The following is a 25,767-nucleotide window of genomic DNA, read 5'->3' as shown; positions in this document are numbered from 1 at the left end:
CAAAGGCATTGTAAGTCAATTTTATAAAGAATATTTGAAACTTAACAGAAAATAAAACAAAATATGAAAAACAAAATATAAAGAAAACAAAAGGTGAAAAACAAATGATAAAGAAAACAAAAAACATTAATTCTAAAATGGGCAAACAACCTACACAGGCACTTCATGAAAGAGGATTACAAATGACATGAAAAATATTCAATATCATTATCAGGAAAATGAAAAATTAAAATCATGATGAGTTACCACTGGTAAACCTAATAGAATAGCTAAAATAAAAAATTCTGTCAATGCAAAGTGTTTGTGAAGATTCAGTGCAACTGGAATTGTCATATATCGTTGGTGGGAATCCAAAATGGCATAGCCACACTGGCAAGATTTGGCAGTTTCTTATAAAGTTAAACATGCACTTACCTTATGATCCAGGAGTCCCACTCCTAGTTATTTGCCATGCAAAAAATCATATTTACACACAAATCTATATGTTCGTGTTTATAGCAGTTCTATTTATAATCGCCAAACCTAAAAACAATCCAAATATCCTTCAAGAGGTGACTGGATAAGCAAATTGTGGTACATCACTCAGCAATATAAAGAAATGAACTATTGATACATGAAAAAACTGAGATAAATCTTAAAATTATTATATTGAGTAAAAGAAGTCAGTTTTAGTAGGTTATAGACTGCATTATTTCATTTACATGATAGTCTCTAAAATACAAAGGTATAGTGATGGAGTACAGATCAGTGGTTGTCAGGAGTTGGAAGTCATAGGAGGGTGACTACAAAAAGGAAGCATGAAGGAATTTTGGGGGTGTGTGATGGGACTGTTTAGTGTCTGGTGGTGTGGTGGTTATACAAATCTGTGCGTGTATTAAAACTCATAGAAATGTACAGCAAAAGCATGTTCAATTTTACTATATGTTAATTTTAAAAGAAAAAAATTAAAATCTCTATTAAGAATAAAGATGTAAAAATAATGATCTAAGATTCCTTCTCGAGTATCTAGATAAAGAAGAGCAAATTAAACCCAAAATAAATAGAAGAAAAGAAGTAAAACAATAGAATAAATTGATAAAATAGATAATGTTCAAACAGCAGAAAAATCAACAAACTCTGGTTCTTTGATATAATTGATTGTTCCTTAAGACTACTAAAGAAAAGGTGAGAAAAATCACGAACAATCAATTTCATCAATGAGTGGGGAGATATCCCTACAAATCCTAGAGATCTTAAAGGATAATTAAGGAAGGTTCTGAAAAACTTTATGCCAGTAAATTCAAAATAACACAAACAGAAATGGACACAAGATGAAATAGAAAAATATAAATTGCCCTATATCTATCAAAGTAATTGCTTTCACAAAACAAAAAACAAAACAAAAACCAAAAAACAAAGCAAAACAAAAAAACTTTTCACAAAGTAAACATAAACTCCAGAGGGTTTTACTGGTGAATTCTATGAAATATTTAAGGAATGCAGAAAAACTATTTTGCAAAAATTATTCCAGAGAAGTGAACATTATCAGTTTCTTTCATAAGGCCAGCATTACATAGAGACCCAAACCAAACAAAGATATTACAAGAAAATTTTAAAAAATGTTCCTCATAAGCATAAACACAAACAGTTTAAATAAAATACTACAAATCCAATCCAGCAATATGTGAAAGGCACACTACACTACGATCAAGTGGGATTTATCCTAGGAATTCAAAGTAGAGGTAAAATTCAAAAATAAATTAATATAATTCACCACATAAACAAACTGAAGAAGAAAAACCATATGTTGTCTCCATAGACACAGAAAAAGCATTTGACAAAATTCAACACACATTCATGAAAAAATTCCCAGCAAATTAGAAACAGAAGACAACCTCTTCAATGATAAAATGAGTCTGCAAAACACCTATGGATAGCATCTTAATGGTGAAGCATTGCCCACTTTCACCCTAATATCAAAATCAGAGCAATGATATATGTCTGCTCTCACTACTTCAATTAATATTATCCTGGAAGCCTAACTGATGTAATAAGGCAAGAAGTAAAATAAAAAGTGTAAAGTTTAAAAATAAAAAAGTAAACTTGTTTTTATTTGCGTGTGCAATAATTGCATACATAGAAAACATGAAATCTACAAACAAAACTACTGGAACTAATAAACCTATTTAGCAGAATTACCGGATAAAAAGTTAATATACAAAAATCAATTTTATTTCTATGTATAAGAAGTAAACAAAATGGAATATAATTTTTAAGGTTCACTGTAGCATGGCAAGACATCAAACTTATAGTAATAAATTCAACAAAAGGCATGCAAGACCTCTACACTAAAAACTACAAATAATATTGGACAGATATTTGGCAATAAAATCATAAAAATCTGAATAAATACAGATATATACCATGTTCATAGATTGAAAGATACAATATTGTTAGGAAGCTTAAAGTCCTCATATTGATCTTTCGATTCAATGTAATCTCATTTGAAGTATGAGCAACCTTTTTAAAGGAATTAACAAGGAGACTCTAGCATTTATATGGAAATTCAAAGGCTCTAAAATAGTCAAAAAAGCTTTTAAAAGGAAAAATAAAATTGGGGGACTTAGAGTAGCTGATTTTTAGACTTACGGTAACCCTACAGTAGTTAAGACAGTATGGCCTGGGCAAAATAATAATTTATTTCAGCAAATAGGCCAATGAAACAAAATATATAGTTAAGAAATAAACCCATATTTATATTGTCAATCAATTTTCAACCAAACTACCAAGTAAATTCAATGGGGGAAAGAAAAGTGTCTTTTTGTCTGTTTACAAATGATGCTAGAACAACTAGACATTGATATTGAAAAAAATGAATCTCAACTCCCACTTCAATCCACACACAAAGGCTAACTCTAAATTAATCAGTAACCTAAATTTAAAAGTGAAAATTATTAACATTTTAGAAGAAAATTTAGGAGAAAATATTTAAAATCTTGGGGGTAACAACATTTCTTAGATGAGACACAAAGTGTATGAACTTCAGAAGGAAAACATAACCCAGACTTCATCAATATTAAATGTCTGTTCTTTAAAAAACACTATGAAGAAAATGAAAAGGCAAGCCAGAGACTAGGAGAAAATATTTCTAATACGTATATCTAACAAAGGAATAGATACCCAGGATGTATAAAGAACTCCTACAATGCAAATAATAAAAAATAAATAAACCAGTAAAAATATGGCAAAATATTTAAACATACCTTTACAAAAGATCAATATGGATGGCAAATAAACATACAAAAAGATATTCAACAAATAAAATTGACAAGGCAAACCATAATGTGATTTCACTACATACTCATTAGAATGAATAAAATTTAAAAGACTGACTATGCCAAGCCCTGCTGAGGGTGTGGAGCATCTGGAGTTCTCATACTTTGTTGGAGTATAACATGGTACCACATTGGATCATTGTTTTACAGTCTCTACTGATATGCACAACATAAATTACTCTCAAAAATGTGTTGTGTGAAAGAAGCCAAATGTTAAAAATACATATTGTAGTATTCCTCTGATAAGACATCTAAGAATAAACAAAACTAATCTATAGTGGTAGAAGTCAAAGCAGCAGTTGTCTCTAGTGGAGGCAAGAATTGCCTGGAAAGAACCATGAGGAAACTTTCTGAGATGATCTAATGTTCTATATTTTGCTTTGGGTAGTGGTTACTAACGAGTACACAATTGCCAAAACTTGTCAAACTCAATACTTAGACCTGTATATTTTGTTGTAAATAATTTATAATTTATTACATAAATTATACCTCATAAAATACTTTTTTTAATTTAAAAAATGCTGATGAGGCATAGATTCTGAGATAAATATATATGTACTTAGAGATAAATCTATTTCTGACTGTGCTTCAAAACTAATGTGAAATGCTTGAACTATTCTTGCTTTTGCAACTTCTCTGAATAATTAAAGCTTATACATTCTGAAAATGGAATGTGATTGATCTTCACCCAAGCAATGTTGCTACTGGGTAGGGCTGTGTCCAGCAAACATACTATTTTTGAGTTGGACAAGACTGCCCTTTTCTTGATCTATCAGATTCTCATGCCAGGCTGCAGAAGCACCCTGGGGTGAAGGAGCATGTAGTATTTTAAAGTGAACACACACACACACACACACACACCCAATGCACATTGGTGTGTTTACCTTGTATGCCTCTATGTACTCAAATTCAGTGCATTGGAATTCTGCTGAATCCTATTTTTGTAATGTGCATAAGTGGTTTCCCAAGGGTGCTTCCAACTCTGCAATTTGTTAGCTGGGTAAGGGCTGAGGTAGGAGTGGGAATGCTCAGGCAGTGGATGGGGCTATGCTTACACACCCTTGCACACATACACTCTTCTCTCCTACTGATGTGGTTTGGCTGTGTCACTACCCAAATCTCATCTTGAATTGTAGTTCCCATAGCACCCACATGTTGTGGGAGGGACCAGGTGGAGATAATTGAGTCATAGGGGTGGTTTCCCTCATCCTGTTCTTGTGATAGTGAGTTAGTTCTCATAAGATCTGATAATTTCAAAAGGGGCTTCCCCCTATGCTGGGCACTGGTTTCTCTCTCCTGCTGCCATGTGAAGAAGGACATGTTGGCTTCCCTTTCCACCATGATTATAAGTTTTCTGAGGCCTCTCCAACCCTGCAGAACTGTAAGTCAATTAAACCTCTTTCCTTTATAAATTACCCAGTCTCAGGCAGTTCTTTACAGCAGTGTGAGAACAGACTAATACACCTACACATCTCCCTTTCACATCTTAGGAATGACAGCTAGACATCTGACATCCTCTCCCCATCCACCATTTCCCAGCCTCAGCATAGAAGCCCTCTCCCTGTGCAGATGGGAATCAGAGCACTGCTGAGATGATTCTGAGTGAAAAGTGACAGTTAATCCAATGAAGACACTCCAGCTACATTTACTCTGTACTGGGGACTTTGCTTATCTCTTCAGTGTTTTATTGACTCCTCACAAGCTATAATAATTACTACAAACATCATATTTTATGAATTAAAAAAAGGCTGGAGCCCCAAGAGGTTACTTACCATTTTACCCCAGTTCACTCTGGAAAATGGAGAAACTCAGTTTTGAATGCAGATTGCCTGTGTTTATAACTGCCATGAAAGTCAGCTTCCTAACTGAAAATTAATTGCTCTTTCTTTTTCCAGATAAGCAACTTGTCTTTTAATGTTCATTGATTAGGCCAAGCAGAAGAAGAATATTCATTTAGTGCTTAGTATGTGATAAGTAGTGTGCCAAATATTCCACATCTAATCATGGCAATATCATCTCAATTAGGTTTTTCTTCTAACTTTAGTGATCAATAAACTGAAGTTCAAGGAAGTTGAGAAACTTGCATGAAAGTTTCAGGCAGCAAGAAAATTTCAACCTAGGCCTGGCCCTGCTACCAAATCAGCTGTTATCCTAGAATATTTTGCTGTCAGTTGGCTGGAGAGTAATTCAAAGCATCTGTAGAATCCTTGCCTGCAACCTGCAAAATTCATTAACTTTCTCCCATGTGCTCCCCCATTGTCACTAACTCCCTGTCATCTCTACAACTTTGCTCACACTGGCTTCCCAACCACCAAACTGCCTCCCTCTGCCATGCTTCTCCTACTACCACCAATGTCCTCCCTATTTTTGTTAGCCTGTTTTGCATTGCTACAGAGAAATACCCGAGACTGGGTAATTTATAAAGAAGTTATTTGGCTCACAGTTCTGCAGGCTATACAAGCATGGCACTAGCATCTGAGGCTTCTAATGAGGCCTCAGGAAGCTTCTATTCATGACTAAAGGAAAGGGGAGCAGATGTGTCAAACAGTGAGAAAGGAGGCAAAAGAGAGTCCAGGCCCTTTTAAACAATAAGATCTCAAGGTAACTAATAGAGTGAGAACACTCGCATTACCACAAGCAGGGTAATAAGCTATTTATGAGGGATTTGTCCCCATGACCAAAACAACTCCCACTAGGTTCCACCTCCAACACTGGGGATCACATTTCAACATGAGATTTGGAGGGGACAAACATCCAAACTATCCTACTCCTTTCTGTCTCGTCAATGACCTTATCCATCACTGAACTACAAAGCACTGTCTCCTCCAGGAAGCTTTTCCTGATCTGTCTAAGGTAATTACTTCTCCTTTGAGCTCTAAGTTCTTAAAGGATGCCTGCCTCATTCTCTCAACTTGTGAAAAATCCCCTTTGAATTGATTTTTTTTTTTTTTTGAGATGTAGTCTTGCTCTGTTGCCCCGGCTGGAGTCCGGTGGCATGATCTCGGCTCACTGCAACCTCCCAGGGTCAAGCGAGTCTCCTGCCTCAGCCTACCGAGTAACTGGGACTACAGACATGCACCACCATGCCTGGCTCATTTTTGTATGTTTAGTAGAGATGGGGTTTCACCATGCTGGGCAGGCTAGTTTCGAACTCCTCACCTCATGATCCACCCGCCTCGGCCTCCTGAAGTGTTCAGATTACAGGCATAAGCCACCGCACTGGGTCTTGAATTGTTAATTAACCTTTGTCTTTTCATTTTTTAAAACTGAAATACCTTGTTTCCAAAAGTATTGAAATTTCCAAATGACAGAGACAGTGTATGCACCACATGCTACTGCAATCCTATGTGCATGTATGTGATGACTCAGCATGCCACCTCTTCAGAGAGGACTTTCCTGATAATCCCATCTAACATAGTAGCTTCCATTACTCTTTGCCTTCTTGTCCTGCCCCATTTTCCTAGCTGGCATTCTCTAATGTCACTCTTTGTAAATTTGTTTATCGTCAGTTTTCCTCACCAGAATGTAAGCACCATGAGAGCAGGCACTTGGTTCTATTCACTGCTGGATCCCAAGAATCTAAAATAGGGCCTGGCTCACAATTGGTGCTAAATTTTTTTTGAACAAATGACTAAATGGATGAGTAAGCAACAATCCGTAAAGTAGCAGCCAAAGAACCACAGCTACTGTTATAGAAGTGGGTAACCCCAGAAGATTCTGGTAATAGTGTGAGTTGATGGGAGCAGGTTCCTCAGAAGCATCAAGACTAGAAACCGAGCACCATAAGATTCAAGAACAGCATATATCCTGGGTAGTTTTGCCCCTCTCCACCCTTTTCTACCCTCCTCTACATTCTGAAAAGATGGGCTTTATAGAGACATTCATTATTCAGATTACTTTTTCTTTTGGCTTCTGGTTGAGTTCAGTCAGTGGGGTGCTTCATCAGCAGATCAGAGGTGGAAAGGGAGAAGTCTGAATACTTATTCTTCCAGCTCCCTCCTTGCCATGTTTCTTTACTGATGCCCTCACCCCTATCAGTAAATGCTCTCCTACAGCCATAGCTTAGCCCAGGACTGGTAAGTGCATCTGTCCTTTACCCCTTCAGACCTAAGGGGTAGTGGCAGGATCCCACAGCTGCCAGCCTCAGGGTGCTTACCATCTCTTGTGAGTTGCCTCAACCCTGCTCACTTCACTGTAAATAGTCCCTTCATTAAATTATTTCAATCATTCTTAGACAGGAAAAAACCTTGCCAGACACAGCTCAAAAAATTATCGGGCTAGCATCGATAATAAGAGATCAAGGAATTAGAGCCAGAAAGAAAAGAAATCATGGCATAGTGATGCTTCTGCCTCTAAATCCATTATGAAAAGGGGTCAGGCCAATTTCACATGAAGGGGCAGGGCCACAGAACCTCTTTGAGTAACAACACTGCCAAGTCCGATTCCCAAAGAAGATTCCAACTCCATCTTTGAGGTCTTTCCCACCTCCTGCATGTTGGGAAGGATGCACACCCCAGTGAAAATGCGGATTGGCAGAGGCAGCCTTGGGAGAATGTGTCATGCGCTGCTTCCTCCTTGGACCTTTCAGCCAAGCCCACCCACGCTACAGCAACACAAAGGCTTCTTTGTGGTCAGTGTCCAGCATTGACCAGCTCCTCTTTGCTGCCAACCATGTTCTGCTTTCAGTTTGTCCTATTCTTGACCCTTGCTTTTTAGTTGTTTTTTTGTTTTTTGTTTTTTTCCTTCTTGGCCTTGATCCTTCCTTTTGGATTTAGTGGCTAAACATAGTTTCCCTGTTGATCTTCAATTCTCTCTAGGGACTTTGGCTCACATTCACCACTCTATTTTCACTCCTGGATGCGTATACAGAATGCATTGACCCAATAGCATCTGGCCGCTTACACAGTACCCTGGGATATGAATGTGCATGTGAGTGCATGTGTTTAAATGTGTGTATATATGAATGCACATATGTGAGTGCACATGGCAGGAAAATATCAAACTGCCTGAGTCTCAACCTTGGCTCCACCACTCACTAGATGCATGGTTTAGGACAAGTTACATATCCTCTCTGTTCCTCAGTTTCCTCATCTGTAAATCTATTAGCAATGTTTTTAAAAGTACCTACCTTATAAGGTTTATAACATAGTAGGATTATACCCACTATGTTAAAAAGGGGGTGACCCCTTTGTGAGCAGGAAGGGTCATGCGATTATTTCTGGCCAGTAGGTTGTGAGCAGAAGTCATCTGTGCCACTTACCTGATGATGTGAGGTCCTCTAGAACTTTCCCTCTGCCACTAAGGCCATCCATGTTCCAGATACTGGCTGCTTGAGTTCCAGATTGAGAACTTTGGAACACAGACCCCAGCAGTCCACCATGAACAGGGAACAAAGAGAGAAATTAGTCTTGTCATGGTAAACCATATGTTGAAATTGTTTGTTAACACAGCCTAACCCAGCCTGTACTGACTAAAACAACTGTTGTAAGGACTGAGATAATTCATATGAAAAGCTCTTAGTACATTATCCAACCCATCAAAAACACTCAATAAACATTAGTTATTATCATTTGTATGACTGGGACTATTTTTATCATTATAGTTCACCCTTGAACAACATGGGTTTGAACTGCCTAGGTCCTCTCATAGGTGGATTTTCTTCCACCTCTGCCACCCTGAGACAGCAAGACCAATTCCTTCTCATCCTTCTCCTCCTCAGCCTACTCAACATGAAGATGACAAGGATTAAGACTTTTATGATGACCCACTTCCAGTTAATTAATAGCAAATAGATTTTCTCTTCCTTATGATCTTCTTAATGACATTTCTTTTTCTTTAGCTTGCCTTATTGTAAGAACACAATTTAACATACAAAATGCGTCTTAATCAACTATTTATCTTATCAGTAAGGCTTCCAGTCAAGAGTATATTATTAGTATTAAGGTTCTGGGGAATCAAAAGTTATACACAGATTTTTTGACTGTATGGGGGTCAGCACTCCCAACTCCTTCACTGTTTGAGAGGCAACTGTATTTGTGTGGGTAGGGATGTGTGTATATAAGAGTGTTGCCTTTGTTAGATCAAACTGTTTCAACAACCTTCTGTTCTCAGCACTTGAGAATTCAGGTGAGCCATAATCCAAACTCTCAGTACAGTTTAAAGGTAGAGTTTCCTGACCTGAGGGATTCCTAAGAGGGTGTTCTGACATCAGCGTCACACACAGACAGTGAACATGCCCCAAAAACTGTAATAGGCAAGTCATATTATGGATTTAACTTCCTTGATGTAGGCTAAAGTGGTAGCAAAACCAGAGATGGTTCCTTTGGACATGGATTAGAGACAGGAGAGAGGCTGTATTGGATCCTCGCCTTTCTGTACAGTCTGAATGATTGTTGGTCTGCGGGGACCACAGAAGACCTCCAATTAATTATTACTGGAGAACATGAAATCATAAACAAAATTCCTTGTAATAAATTTTTCAAATGAGATTGCATGTTTTATTTACAGTACTGGCCCATTTTGGGCTTTAAATCTATGAACAAAAACAAACATGCTTTTTTATCAAACAGACGGGGAATAAAAGTATTCAATATCCTTTCTTTCTCTCCTTGCCAAGGAGGACATGCACTCTGTGCTACAGAGGAAGGCAGGCCCAGGCTTTGTTGGCTGGTAGAATAAATGGACTCATTTTGCTTTGCAGAGGAAGGTTTAAGCTATAAAGATCCTTCCACATGGTGGGGAGGTGGAGGGGGATGGGTAGCAGGGAAGAAAGGAAAAGCGAAAACAAAGGGTCTTGCTGAGGTTCAGATGTTTTACTTCTTAATTCAGCATGGTATCTGAGTTTAAAATAGAACATATACAAAGTGTAAACTTCTAAAACTGAAACAGCTATCATCAGGCATGTTTCTATAGCTAAAAAATCAGAAACCCACTTGATCTGAGCATTCTACAGAAAAAGTGAACCAAGTAGAAGATAGATTCTGGCCCAAGGTCTCATTTGCCCTTTGTCTGCCTGTAGCCTAGCAAGGTCATTCTGAACCTTGGGGGAGAGGCATCTTATATAAATTCATATTAGTCCTCATAGCCTCAGATCTGGTGGGCTCAGAAATGTTGTTGCCAAAATGTCTATAAAGATGTATTTTCTCACAAATATTGGTGATGAATCAGTGAATACAGGTCTACTGGAATAATGGAACAGCCCATTAAACACTTAGCTAGGCACCAGTTTGGAGTAAAACCCTGAAGGGCAAGGTTGTTGTTTTCCAGTGTGTGGTATAAGCATAAATCAAACAGCAATATATTGTGCTGTGTTTCTGTATTAGCTTCCCGCAGCTGCTGTAAAAACTTGCCATAAACTTGGTGACTTAGAAATTTATTCTCTCACAGTTCTGGAGGCCAGAAGTCTGAAATCAGTATCACTGAGTCAAAGTCAAGGTGTTGGCAAGACCATGCCTCTCCCAGAAGCTCTAGAAGCAAATCCATTTCCTGCCTCTCTCATCTTCCTGGTTCCTGCCACCTGTTCTTGGTTTGTGGCCATATCTTTCCAACGTTTGCCACGAGCTTCTCATTGCCTTCTCTTCTGTCTGCATCTCTGCTCTCACTGCCTCTCTAAGGATGCTTTGATTACATTTAGAATCCATTCAGATAATCCAGGGTAATCTCTCCATCTCAAAATCCTTAACTTAATCCACATCTACAAAGACACTTTTTCCATATAAGATTACATTTTCTGATTCCAGAGATGAAAACTTGATATCTTTTAGGGCCATGACTGAGCCCACTATTGGTTCCTGTAGTCCAGGAACCAAATGTGAAAGTAGAATGGTCCTCTCTCACTCTCATGACCCACCTGCAGTATTTGTGTTTCCCATCTTCATAACCTTAATTTCTGCTGGATTAATAGCTCTGTTTCCCGGGGAAAGAGCATTTTCACCAGGGAACACAATAAGTATTCCACTAAAGTTGAAACTATGATTCCTACCAGGTCACTTTGGGCTCCTCATCAGGTAGAGCAGGAAGTAAAGGAATGGGACCTGCTGGAGGCATTTAGGTTACTGCTATAAAGTGAGGGCAAAGAGGAAAGTGACCAGAACTCAGAAAGTTCAAAGGGAGTCTTTTGGTTCTTCTACAACTAGTGGAAATCGTGAATCAAAAATGGCAGCACTCAAGGCCTAACCAGAGCAAGACCACTAAGACTCAGACTCCTCTGAGATGAAAGTCTAGATCACCAAAATCACTCAGTCTAGATCGCTCAGGGCAAACAACCTGAGGTGTTTACCAAGGGTGAGGAAAATCTAGAATGGGTGGAAGAAGAGAGAGATGATCACAGTTATTTAAAAATCCCCAATAAGTTTATTCAACCAAGCCTCCTGTATTGAGTCTGGAGATGCCTTTGGTGTCTGCAGTGGATTCTGTGGGCACCAACTGGGTCCCTGCTTCATGACTAAAGCTCTTATTTCTCCAGCTGCTGAGAGTGTCACATGCTGATGGCTTCTGCTGAGCTTCTCTCCTTGGAATTACTTTTTGTAGAAGGGGAAATCTAATTTATGCCCCCTCCCTACAGCAAGACACATTCAATGACTGGTTGGTGTGAGGGTACGAAAGTGAAGTTACCCTGTCTTGACTTGGAACATCTCTGAAGGACCATCCCAGCTCCAGGGATCCTTCTGGAATTGGCAGATCCCCTGTTGCAAGTGCATTACCATTTAACTTCTGCCTCTGTCCAACTCTGCTTCCCTTATCCTCTGAGTTATTCTTCACAACGCTGTCAATATCACCTACAGTCTGTTTCCAGGAACCTTGACCTAAGACAGGGCTCCACATCACCTCCTCTGAGCTCACCTCTGAGTTTAGGGACAGCTTCAGCGAATACCACCATGCAAGCTCAGACTTACCTCACACTGACCAGACCCCACCTCAACCATGGGCTGCACATCTATTCACTTTTGTGAGGATCTAGGGCCCTCACCCGCTCCGTGAGAAGCCACTTGGTCTTTACATATGCAGAGCCTGGAAACGCAGATAACTATTGACCTCAAGTGAGCAAACCTAAACTGAGGGGGTATGGGAACTGAGAGGTAAATCATCCAGCTTCCTGTCCCTCAGATGAATCATCCTGGGATGTGGTCTAGACACCACTCAGAAGCCTGCAGCAGAATATAGCCCCTGAGGCCCAAAGCGGCAACCTCAATAATATACCTTTATATTGACTTTTCCTCCCCAATCTCTGCTGACTGGGATTATCTCCTTATAACTAAGTTCTTCTCTCAGGCTTTGCTTAGGGAGAGACCAGACATCCAGGTACCACATTAGCTAGGTGGCTGTTGCTATTCCCTACAGCTTTATCTTTCTCAAAGCAGAGAAATTTGGGGGAAGTGGGCAGCTCACAAATTCCCTTTGATGGGTATATAATGAAAAGGAAAATGTCATATGTCAAAACCTACTGTGTGCTAGAACCTATGTCAGGGATACAGCAATGAGTAAACTGAAATCTTTTCCCAGAGGAAGCTTGCATTCAGTAAGTGTGGATGGCCAGGATAAGAAGTAGGAATGAGATACACATTGAAAGGTGAAGTGGGAAGAGACCAAGGAAAGAATGGTTCCCTCTCATTAGAAAAATCAACAGAAATCAACCGGGGGGCCAGGCATGGTGACTCACACCTGTAATCCCAGCACTCTGGGAGGCCGAGGTGGGTGGATCATCTGAGGTCAGGAGTTTAAGAGCAGCCTGGCCAACATGGTGAAATCCCGTCTCCACTAAAAATACAAAAATTAGCTGGGCGTGGTGGTGGGTGCCTGTAGTGCCAGCTAGTTGGGAGGCTGATGCAGGAGAATTGCTTGAACTGGGAGGTGGAGGTTGCAGTGAGTCAAGGTCGCACCATTGCCCTCCAGCCTGGGTGACAGAGCGAGTCTCTGTCAAAAAAAAAAAAAAAAAGAAAAAGAGAAAAGAAAGAAAGTGAAAAAGAAAAATCAACAGGGGCTTCATAGAAGAGGTGGAATTTGAGAAAAGCAAAGTGAGGTGAGGAGAGCCCAGAGACAAGAAAGGGCAGGGCTGGCTAGGATCACTGGGAAAAGCCCAGTTGGGATGTGGCGTCAGGTGTGGCAATGAAGGTCACTGAAGATACAGCTGGAGGTGAGGACTGTGTTGGGAACTCTTGGGTGCCAGAAAGTGGATCCTGGGCATTGTTCTTCTTTGAGACATGGTCTATTGAGCTGCTGGAAGTGATATAGCCTTCAGGATACACTATGGCCCACTTAACAGGAAGTGGGAAAAAGTGTTTTGACATATGAACCAGCAGGTTTTTCGTTGGTTCCAGGAGAAAGTGTGTGGTAGCTGGCAGGCAACTAATCAAAAGAGCTAGCATTTATTGAACAGTTATTATATACCAAACAGTGATCTTTATATGTATTATATAATGTAATCCTCATAGCAACCTTATGAGGTTGATCCTTATAATATCTCTATTTTACAGGCAAGGAAACAGAGATTGAAAAAGGCCAAGTAACTCCCCCCACTTATCCCAGGTCTTAGCCTTATAGCTTTAATGTGATCCATGCAGACTGACACGTCCATGCCTAGAATTTAACCATGATGCTGGCTGGGTGAGGTGAGGGCTAGGCAAGACTAGCATCAGCCAGAGCTTTTGAGCATGGTCCAACACCCAGAGGCCCTTTGTTCATCACAGGGTGTTGTGATGGGGGAGGGGTTAAGAATAGGAAGTGGAAGTGAGGTCTGACCCCTAATTTCAGGATTAGGGATGGGGGTAGCATCATTTTAACATTACTCAAAAGAGTCTTCCTAACCTTCTCTAGGTTTGAGCTACTTGATGGCTACATATTTCACCCCTCTGTTTTCAAGCCTGCAAGCAGGGTAGGAATTCTCCATTCTGAACTGGGATTTCATAGTTCACCTTTATAACTCCTTGCAACCATTGCTGCCACTGGCTTTGAATCTCTCAGTTTCCATCTCTTCAAATACCTGTATCTTTAAGTAGCCCCTTTAAGATACTAATAATTTATTTATGAAGCATTATTCAAGCATAGATCCATCTGCTCCACGATGTTCACTCATTAATAATAATAACAATAGCTAACACAAATACCTACATGCATCTTATTAAATTCTCATAACAAACTTCCTTGTGAGGTAAGTGTAGTATTACTATCTCCATATTTCAAACAAGGAAGCTGAGATACAAAAAGGCAAGATAATAAGTGCAAAGTCACTCAGTTGTAGAGAGTTGAAGAAATTGATGGAGCCATTTCACTAAGTCTACTTGAAAGCACCATTAAGCTGCTGAAAACTCAGCTGGGGCGATTGGGTGCTCTCTGGGCTCTCATCTCTGGAACTCTCTCACGACAGGTATTGTTCCTGCCAGCAAGATCATACAGATATGCTTGTTTACTGAGTGCCTCTTATGAGCCCAGACCCTTGTCACACATTGTGTCATTTCACCCTTACAATGTCCTGTCAAGAAGGTATGGCTAACATTATCCCCATTTGATAGATTAAGAACCTGAGAGTCAGACAGAATTATTAACTTAAGTTCACACAATTGTTCTCAAAGGGCTCATAGTCTAGACAGGGGATAAACACATTCTTTAAAATAAATAGATACAGTACAGCATGGTCAGCTGATCATTAAGAGCTGTGAGAGCACCCAGGAGGAAACAATGGTCTCAGCGTGGCCATAGCAGGAGATGGCGGGAGGATATAGGAGAAGAGTCTGGAAAGGTGTCCCGAGGTGACATTTTTGCTGAGTTCCTAGGGAGAGGAAGCATATTCTAGGGGAGGAAGTGGGAGAACAGCATTCCAAGGAGTCCAGGGAACAACTGTCCAGTGAGCTAGTGGCAGGTAAAAGTTGGTATATTCTGGAAGGATGAGTTTGGCATAACAAGAGCACTAGATGCAATGAGGAGATGTAACTGTGGAGAATAAAGCCAGGGTAAGATCCTGGAGGACCCTACAAGTGATTCAAGGGAGCTTGGATGGTATCCTGGAAATAACGGGAAACTTTTCAAGTCCTGGAGGAATGTGAGAAGATTTCAATAGGCATCATCCAGAGTGGAAATGGGAATGCAAATGGAGAAGAAGGGAAAACAGAAGAAACATTTAAGGGGTCTTGGGGCTTTTGGTGTCCCAAGACATCAAAATGGCTTGGGATGGGTGTGTAATGACTATGAGCAAGGACTTTACCAGTGACCCTCCAGTTTCCATATCTGGAGATTGGATGGATGGATGGTGGCATTCATTGAATTAAGAAGGAACAGCATGAGGGAGAGTGATATTGGAATGGTGTGTATCAGCTGAACTTGAGGAGCCATGACATTCCAAGGGAAAGCTGTCTGGGAGGTCAGTGGACCTGAGAAGCAGGAGAGATAGATTGAGTTAATCTGCTCAGCAGATTAGGGAGTGTTTACTAGGTGCCAAGCCCTGTGCTTAATGTTGTTGATTTAGAGTGGGATGGTTCAAGATCCCACTCTGGGAGCTCATAATCTATAAGGAAAGTGGACCAGGAAGTGTCCTGCCATGTCATAGAAGCCAAGGCATGTCCTGGGTCTAAGACAGAAGCATAAAAGAAGTAATGTCTAACTCTACTGTGCAGGGAATAGTTAAAAAAAAGATAAAAGAAAAAAGAAGGTTTTAGGCTTTATGTGGGAAGGACCTGAGATCTGAGTCTTGAAGGAACAGAAGGAGTTCACAGCCAGACAATGGAGGAAAGGGCGTTCTAGGTAGAGGGCACAAGCACATAAAGGTGCATGGAGCCTGCATTCTCAGTATGCTTGGCAGTGGGTGTGGGAGGTAGGAACAGGAAGGGTTATGAGTTACAACACTGAAGAGATCAGCAGAGGACAGATGGCAGAGAGTCTCAAATGCTATGTTAAGTGGTTTGGAATATTCTCTGGAAAGGGGAATCCACTAGGGGAATTTAAGCAGGAAAGTGGCATGATTGAATTTGGGATTTGGGATTTTGGAGTTAGAGAATAGCAGTCAAAATTATAGGAGTAGATCTGATCTTTCAGACAAATAAATAAATAAATCAAAGATTGAAGATTTATTCTGGAGATAGTCAAAGAACTTCATACCTTCTGGCCCAGGTTGACCTCGTATCAAGTCATTATCATTATTAAAAACTAACTTCTATGAAGCACTTATTCAGTGCCAGACACTATTCTAAGCACTTTATATATATTTGCTCATTTACTCCTCATAATAACCCCATGAGATAAGTGAACTGGCAAACGATTGGGCCAGGACCTGGAGCTGTGATTTGAACCCAAGTCAGGGCTTCAGAGCTGATAAGACTTCTCCACTCAAATATGCAGGCCCCCTGAAATAATAACAGATAACATTTGTGAAGTCTTAATAGGTATCAGGCGCCTTATTTGCACTATCTAATTTGGTCTTCATAACAACCTCATAACAGATGAGAAAATGGAGACACAGAGGGGCACATGCAAGTTATTTAACTCGCCCAAGTTGGAACAACTAATAAGTGGCCAAATTTAATCCAAGCATTCTGACTTGAAAGGCTGTGCATGTAATAACTTGTCAGCTCTGCTGACTCTGTAAGTTTTCCATAAATACTAGCTGAATTGATAGATGGGTGGTTGCAAGAACAATATTTCTAAGAATTGGCTTCTGCAGCCCCAAGATCCAAGCATCACCAGGCCAAACACCCAGATGGTGATTTTCCACGAAGCTGAGGAGCAGAGTGTAGTGCGGCTGGCTCCTACTCCAACTAGCCTGCTTCTGTAGCCTGATCCTTGCAGGGCAGGTGGGCATCAAAGGCTGCGGGGACTGGGTGGGATCAGCCTACAGCCCCCTCATTGGCCTGGCCTCATCAAAGACACCTGTGCCAGACTCTGCTCCATTCCAAGCCTGGGCAGATCAAAGGGCCCCGTACAGAAGTTGGGTTTCTGGGCAGCTCCAGTTCTGATCATCGATTGTCACTTTGGCAATGACAGCAGAGTCCAACATGACAAGACTGCCACAGCGAAGGCTCCTGGGGCAGACATCAGAGCACAGCTCCAAAGGCTGGGAAGCTGTCTGAGACCCCTCTGGGCCTGCACCCTTGGTGGGAAGAGAAGGAGGAACTAGAGAGGCCCCTAAGGAAAATGTTTGGAGCAAGATCACTAGAGTAAAGTTGATACAGGCAAGAAACCTGACCTTGGCATTTATATTCTTGCCATGGAACCATGAGATCTGATTACTTCATGTGTCTGGAAAGAACTGTTGACATGCCCACATGTTTTTATTCTCATGCACACACATGCACAAACCTCAATATATACACACACCTGAATCACTTGCCCAGACATACATACGTTATAAACGTGTCCCTACACATGAAGATTCTCACACAAACACAAGCAAAAATATTCATATACACATTCTCCTAATACTAATCATACTTGCCTACATACACGTGTATGCATATATACACACAGCACTATACATACTTACAGATGCAAACACGTATCCACACACATACACATGCCTGCTCATTCATGGGGCACACATTTTATAATATATTCTGCCAGTTGCCGGGGTCTAACTCTAACATTTTTCTCTCAAATGATGGGAATCATCCAAATAAAAAGACTTTAAGTGCAGGAATAGCCTATCGCATAGATCCGGCTGCTAGCCATTCTCCAACTCCTCTGCAGAAAAATCTAGAGGAAATGTCCCAAATTGTACCAAACAGGATTTATGTTAGCTCTTGGAAGGGATTTCCTGCCAATAAGAGCTAATAAAAATATCAGCATGTTAGAATTCTGTTTATTGAGGAATATTTGGTTGCCAGAAATTTGAACAATTGGAATATCAATTTTGCCTCAGTTGTATGCTCTGAATCAACAGATTTTAAAAATAGTTATATGTTTTGAATCAATACATTTTTTAAAAAAATATAATGGCCTAGCTGTAAATCAGAGGGATTTATTATAATTTGGGGAGCTGAAAATGCTTTAGTTTAAAAGGCAATTAACATCAGAGTTCAGTTTCATTGAAGATTTAACACATGAGCATAATTAGGGTATTTGAGTTAGGATAGTGTTTAAGCACCTTCTTGCTCATAATAAAATCACATAACTGAGAAAAGTAGCATGGGATGCTTTGAAACCAGCCTAGGTATCATCTCCTCCAGGAAGTCCTCCCTGACTCTTCCCTGCCTAGACTGGAGTGGGCATTTGTAGTTCACAGTGTGTGTGTGGTGTGGCACCTAGGCATCTTTCAGGACATAAGTTCTCACCCTCTGGGCTGCTGATAGGATTGGGTGCTAAGAAGTCACAGGAGAATCTCTCTCCAGCACTCGCTCTCAGCAAAAAGAAGCCACCTCACCCATGGTTATGCCCCATCCCTGGGGCAGTGTGCCATTAATAATGACTGGTTGATGTGGGGCTACAAAGTTCTGGCCCTTTTGCTTAAATGAGACAATAAGAAAGGGTTATCCCAATTCCCAAGCTTCCTGTAGGATCAGCTGCAGCCTCTGTTGTGACTGCATCACAGCACAACTTCTTCCTCTCTGGACTGCATTCGCTCCTTCAAAGGTGTTGTTTCTGAGAATGTACCCCAATAAACCTCCTGCACCCAAAGCTTAAAAGACTTAGAAACTGTCTCCCACCTAACTTGACCAACAGCAGCATCTTTCCTCAGTGTGCCCATGTTTTTGTGTATTCCCTCTCCTTTTCTCACAGCCAATACCCAAACGTCAGTAAATGTGTTACAGAAATATCCCTAATCTCATCTCTCATTGCCTCCTTGGCTACCGCTCTGGTACCAGGCACCATGACCTCTCCCCTGGCCCATTTGCAACAATCTCCTAACTGGCTGCTCTACTTCTGCTCTTGACCTTCACAGTCTATTCACAGCACAGTTACAGGGTAACCCTGTCAAAACATCATTTAGTCATGTCAATTCTTTGCTCAAAATCTTTTTTTGAAAAATATCCAAAGTCCTTACCATGCCTGCTGGACCTCCACTCTCCATGACCTGGCCCTCTTCTCCTTCTATGCCTTCCTCTGCTCCTTTGTCTTCCTTCATTCATTCCCCTCCAGGCCAGCTGCCTTTCCTGCTGTTCCTTCAACACACGAGACCCGCTCCTGCCTCAGGATCTTTGCACTTGATGGTCCCCCTTCCCAGACTCCTGGGACTTATTCCTTCAGTGCGTTTAATTCTCCCCCAAATGCCACCTTATCTGAGAGGCCTTCTCTAGCTTATCTAAAATGCCACAGTTCCACACCTGCCACACTCTGTCGCCTTTCCTACCTGACATTTCTTCATAGGACTTATCACCACCTAACATATTATATAATCATTTATTATCTGTGTCTCCCAAAAAGGAGAGCATGGACTTTGACCTACTTGTTGCTATGTTCCCAGTGCCAGACATCGAGTAAGATCTCAATAAATATTTGTTGAATAAATTAATTGGTTTATAATGTTCTTTTGTGTGTCTGTATCCTTCACTAGACTGTGAGCAGCTGGGCTCAGTACTGGATCTTGTTTCTTTCATCATAGTAAGTACCAAGCCCAGAGCCTGGAACATGGTAGGCTAGGCAAGCAATAATATTTGAGATGAATGAATGAACAAATGGATAAGACCAATGACGTGGCCTGCAACAAGCAACATTGGTCCTCTTTGACCTCACTGTTCTATGTTAAATAAAAATGATACTACCATACACCCTATCTACCTCAAGAGGTTTTTGTTAAAAGTTAATAATATACTCTACCAACCTCAAAGGCACTTCTAAATAGCCAAGGGTGCCATATCCATGCAAAAGTTCCTAATTCGTCTTTGTGTAATGGCATCCATGGCAAATTGGTTCCAGGCCCCCCCGCAGACACTGAAATTTGTTCATGCTCAAGTTCCTTATATAAAATGGTATAGTATTTGCATATAACTCCCACACATTCTCTCATATACTTTAAATCACCTATAGATTACTTATAATACCTAATGCAATGTAAATGCTATGTAAATAGTTGTATTGTCTTTTTATGTGTATTATTATTTATTGTTATATTATTATTTTTTCAAATGTTTTCGATCCAGGGTTGGTTGTGGAACTTATAGCTGTGGAAAGCCAACTTATTGGGCCTGAAGGAAGATAAATCAGTAATTCAAACAGGACTTCTAGATCCCATGAGGACTCCATGATGGAAGATTTAGCCAACATCTCCAGGCTACTTTGAACTATAGACATTAGGCCTTTACGATACTATCTTTATAAAGCAATGGCTTTGTATGCTTGCTGCCTAATAATTTCAGATCTTCTCTTTAATCAGCCTGTGAATGTTTTCACTGTAAGAGATAGTATACCAATGACAATAAAAACAAGTAATAAAATGAGAAGAAAAAGCCCTCTAATAAATTCCAGAACCAAAGCAGATTTCAGAAACTAGCTTTTATTAGTCAAGCCCTATAGACAAGTAACTGACATAGAAATCTGGGCTTGGAACAATTCAACAGTGCTCTGAAACAGGGATAGTGGTGGTGGTACAAATCATACCATGTACAAAGCAGAGTACCTTGAGCTCTCTGCCCATTTACGCCAGTGCTCCAAAGATCTCCTACTTTGTGGCATGCTGGCTTGTTCCTAAGAAGACTGCTTTATGGGATTTCATACATACATGCACATACTCAACACAATCAAATAAAGTTTTATAAGCAAGAAAGAAGCCCCTCCTCCCAATTTCTGCCTTTCACTTTACTAGCCCTGGTTGATGGAATTTGTAGTTAGTTACTGAATCCAGTTCTATGTGTCACTGTTGCAGCCTGGGATCATCATCAAAGGTATGAAGGCTGACATGATCCTCATCTCACTGTCAATGATTTAAGATAAACATGGCTCCCATGAATGGATTTCAGTTGTTACCCTGCATCTCAGTCTTCTCCCCATCTTGGGGACTGTGATGTGCCTGAAATTCACCACCTTGGCTTCTGTGACAAGCCCCCCAGGCACTTGTTCTTCTGAGATTCCAGTGGAGGTCCAAATGTGGGGATCTAGATTCCCCTAAGTAGAACAAACACTTTACTATGTCCACCATTTTAAGATTTGGGTTCATTTCCATAACAGTTTCCTTGCTATACTTAGAGCTGTCTTTTCCTCTTCCAGGCTGTCATGAGTTCCAACTGAGCAGCAGTCCTACTACAGGATTGATCATGCAAGGGCTTGGATGTGAGCTGATCTGTTTCACTTCCCTACTCCATTGTTGGGGTCCTCTAGCATCCTAGCCTTGAAATGGACTCTGGGTTGAGTCATCTTGATTTCCATGAAATTCCCTAGCAGGCTTTAGTGTCTAGTAATTTCAGAAAAAGTCAGGGGCCTAAGTAAATAACAAAAGGAGGCCAGATATCAGGTAAGTCCACAATAATTTGGTACCCTTGATTCGGTTCTACATGACATGGCCTAGCCACAGCCTACCCTGTCAGATAGTGGTTGATTCTAGATAAGGTGATAAAATTCATGTGAAGCTAAACAACACCTGAAAGAGATACAGAAAACATCTCTCTTCCTTATCCTCCAGACTTTACCAATCGCCGAAACATTTGGATTCTGATCCTCAAAGCTCTCTTTAATCTACTCCCTCATTGCCTCCCCTACTGCCACTGCCATGATCCAGACCTTCAGATATCCTGTATGTATAACAGAATAGTAATTTGAAATATTAACTCCAGTGCTTTTGTTCCCATTATTATTTCTACACATCCATGGTCTTTCCTCCATTAAAACTAGAACATAAAGCCTGAGCATCCATTGCCTCAGAGAAAGGTAGCTATAACAGAAATACAAAGAGCAAATTAATTACGGATGCAGCAGCCAGAATCCTAGCCTGAACAATAGACTAGAAAGAACACTTACAGAAAGCATAACGTTTAAAGAGCTGGTAGAATTGGCAGATAGTCAGAAGATTAATCAAGTGAATACCTGTTTGGACCCCTGAGAGGGGTCTCTGTGTCCTGCATGCCTAGTCTGAGCCCAATGGTGGAAAGCAGAAAATAGTGCTCCCTTTTATTTCAAGGATCTGAGGACAAAGAGAGCCTGTGCTCCCCTGCCCATCTTCTGCCTGGAAAGATGGCAACCTCCAGAATTCTCCCGTTAGCTATCAGGGAACAGAACAGTAAGGTTAGGTGTAGTTGCTTCAGACATCTAGGTTTAGGATCTAATTCAGACTCATTATATTCCCCACAAAGCATAGCTGGAGAGTCCTCAAAAAAGTAGTGTCTAGACCTCCCTGTCTAGAAAATGAAAAGGTCACATGATGATCTTAGTGAAAAAGTGACCAGGAAGGCCCTGGATGTCAAAGTGTAAATAGATGATAGCCCTTGCCAACTCCCAACTGTAACTCTCATTCATCCTCATTCCATGACTTGATGCTATACAATCCCTTCCTCATGTGGAACTTAGATGCTACCACAAGGAGAAGGAAGAGATGGAGAAATCCCTGAACTAAGATTAAATATCTGCCAACACTGGACTTGGGTTCAAGTTTATAGAAAATTCGCTTCAGTTTTGCACACCTGATCTTGTGGGTTAGGAAACTATACCAGCTACCTGAAACTATTGCAATACAGTCCTAACTGGTTCCTCAGACACTACTTCTAGCTCCTCCAGTCTACCCCCAGCAACCAGAGGGAACTTTCGAAAACATGGATATAACCACACCTTTATGGGTGAGAAGCCAGGTTTTCAAGTAGGCAGATCTGTGTTCAGATTCCAGCTCTGCTGTATGTCAATTGCATGACCTCAGGCAAGTTATCAACCTCTGTGAGTCTCATTTCTCTCATTCCATTATGAAATGGAAGAATCCCAAGGCTGCTTCATTTAATGCCACTGGGATTCCATGAGATGATGGAGGTCCTGGCACAGATTAGAAATTCAGTTAATATTGGCTGGTCCTTACTGTATCATGTTGTTAATCACCTCCTTAGCTTTGTGCATGTGCTCCTCCTCTCCCTCCTCCCAAAAGAAAACCAGAAACCATCTCCTCTATCAATTTATTCCCTGAGACATATGCTGGGCTGCCTTCCTCTGTGCCCCACAGGGTAGGTTTAGGGATTTTTCAGTGGTATACCTTCAGTCTTCCAAGCCCAGCTTAATCACAGCATTCATCACATATCATCTGGTGACTTCTCCATATTCTTCAAAGGCCAGAAATAATGCTTGATCTCTGGGCCCCCTTTTACCCTTGAGCATCCCTTACCCCAGAGAGTGCCCAAGAGATAGGAGAAAGCTCTTCTTAAAGGCAATGGGTAAGGGAGAGGTCAGGGGGCAGATTGAGGAAGAAGTGAGCTTGCAAGGTTGCCCATGGTTCCTATGAAAGTCCTCCAGCCTGGAATGGCGTAAACCCAGGAGGCGGAGCTTGCAGTGAGCTGAGATCCGGCCACTGTGCTCCAGCCTGGGCGACAGAGCAAGACTCCGTCTCAAAAAAAAAAAAAAAAAAGAAAGTCCTCCAGCCTGAGCCATGGGCCTAAGGCGGACTGGATCCCAGCAGGTTGGGACACAGGGTTTCCAGGTCAACTTTTATTTTCCCACATGGTATTTGTCCCTTTGATCCTTGAGCAGATCAAACAAAGCTCACTAATCAATGGCTTCCCTCCCTGCCTTTCAGAGCAGATCCTCAAACATAGCCTGCATCTCTCCCTGCTTCCCTCCCACTCTCCAGTTTTCCAGCCAGAGGCATTTGCTCTAAGGCCCAGGCTGTGGCCCACCTATCACCGCTACCCCAGTAGTAGAGGTATGATTATCTGTTTAATTTCTTTAATTCAAATTGCACAAGATAAATTTCAGGACTCACTCACTGATACATCATGGTTACTTACCTCTTGTCTAGGCCCTTGGGCAAGGATGTACTGATGCATCTACTATGATTGCCTGGTTATCTTGGTCTTGGAAGCACCTAGTAATGAAAGAACCCAGAGAAAAGATAAACAGGGCCAAGGGAGCCAAGATGAATCTTTCTGAGCCTATTTCTTCCTTTATGTAACTGGAATATTGTTTCTTGCCCCACCTACCTCACGAGGCTGAAGTGAGGATTAAGCAAGTTATGACTGTCAAAGTCCACTGGGAAGGATGGAGTTCTAGATACATATTGAGTTCCTCTAGTCCTTACATATTGCAAAAGACTTGGGTAAAGTTTCTACAAGAGTTAGGCTGACCAATCTTCCTAGCTTACCCAGGACTGAGGGATTCCTTGGGATGCCGGAATTTCTGTACTAAAACCAAGAAAATCCAAGGCAAATCTGGTTGAGGTTGAGTTGGTCACCCTACACAGAGGTAGCACTTAACGAGTGTCTGTCCCGGGCTATAATGGTGTCCCTCAAAACTCATATGTTGAAGCACCAGTACTTTAGAATGTGACTGTATTCAAAGATGGGGCTTTGAAAGAGGTGATTAAGTTAAAAGGAAGCCTTCAGGGTGGGCTCTATTCCAATCTGACTGGTGTCCTTACAGGAAGAGGAAATTTGAAGAGGAAAAGAAGGACCGGGAATGGGAACACACCGAGAAAAGACCATGTGAAGACATGGAGAGAAGACAGCCAGCTGCAAGCCAAAGAGCGAGGCCTCAGAAGAAACCAACCCTGTCGACACCTTGACCTTGGACTTCCAGTCTCCAAAATTATGCGAAAATAAATTCCTGTTGTTTAAGCCACCCAGTCTGTAGTTTGTTATGGCAGCCTTGAGCAAACTAATACAATATCCTTGAAGAAAGAAGAATTATAAAACCTAACAGTTATGGGGCAGTAAATTGACATATTAATAACTCATTTAGTCTTCTCTTCACAGAAACTCTCTATGGGAGATATTATCATTTATCATTGTTTTACAGAGGAGAAAACTGAGGCACAAGAGGTCAAGTAACCTGCTTCAAAGTCATAACTAGTAAGTGAGTGACAGAGGCAGTTTCTTCACTCTCAGTCCGCTAGAAAGCAAAGTCCAAGGTTAAAGTGTTGACATTTAGGAGAAGCAAAACCAGGGCCTTGAGGGTAAGGCCCAGGGTGAGAATGAGTTGAAAAGGGAAATGAGGCAAGAAAAGATGCAATGTGATGCACAGCAGCTGGCCACCACCTCCCCAGGATCTTCCCTGAGACACAGCAGCTTGCTGGGTAGGTAAGTTGCAGCACTTGGAATTCCTCTAGATCATCTGCAAGGAGAAACCACCTCTAAGGGTAATGGAGAAGGGAAGGAGAGAGAAGGGAAGGAGTTGCTGAATTAAGTTTGCTTACAGCTGCCTCCATACATATTATAAGTTTGGCCTAAAGGTTTCTCCATACACAGTGAACCATAAACTAACTTAATATGTAAACAGACTGTAACCTACTCTTGTAACAAGTACCAGAGTCTCAGCCAACCGCAGGCAGCTGACTGTTCAAAGCAGGTTCAAATAAGGCAAAGGCCCAGCTGTAACCAATCCAGCTGTTTCTGTACCTCACTTCTGGTTTCGC

General features: G+C 41.1%; 1 protein-coding gene across 1 annotated transcript in view; it reads left to right on the top strand.

Moving 5' to 3' along the window:
* LOC117080346 overlaps nt 1–24,970 on the top strand; it is a 61,486-nt gene extending 36,516 nt beyond the window's left edge. Inside the window, exons 2-3 of the mRNA XM_033205329.1 lie at nt 23,935–24,060; nt 24,777–24,970. Coding sequence (XP_033061220.1) covers nt 23,935–24,060; nt 24,777–24,955 — 305 coding nt within the window. The 3' untranslated portion in view covers nt 24,956–24,970. The remainder of the gene's footprint in view (nt 1–23,934; nt 24,061–24,776) is intronic.
* Nucleotides 24,971–25,767: the final 797 nt, after the last annotated feature.

The sequence above is a fragment of the Trachypithecus francoisi genome, unplaced genomic scaffold (assembly GCF_009764315.1).
Source record: "Trachypithecus francoisi isolate TF-2019V2 unplaced genomic scaffold, Tfra_2.0 Lachesis_group8, whole genome shotgun sequence".
Taxonomy (NCBI): Eukaryota; Metazoa; Chordata; class Mammalia; order Primates; family Cercopithecidae; genus Trachypithecus; species Trachypithecus francoisi.
The sequence above is the reverse complement of the archived record's forward strand: the minus strand, read 5'-3'. Positions and strand labels throughout refer to the sequence as shown.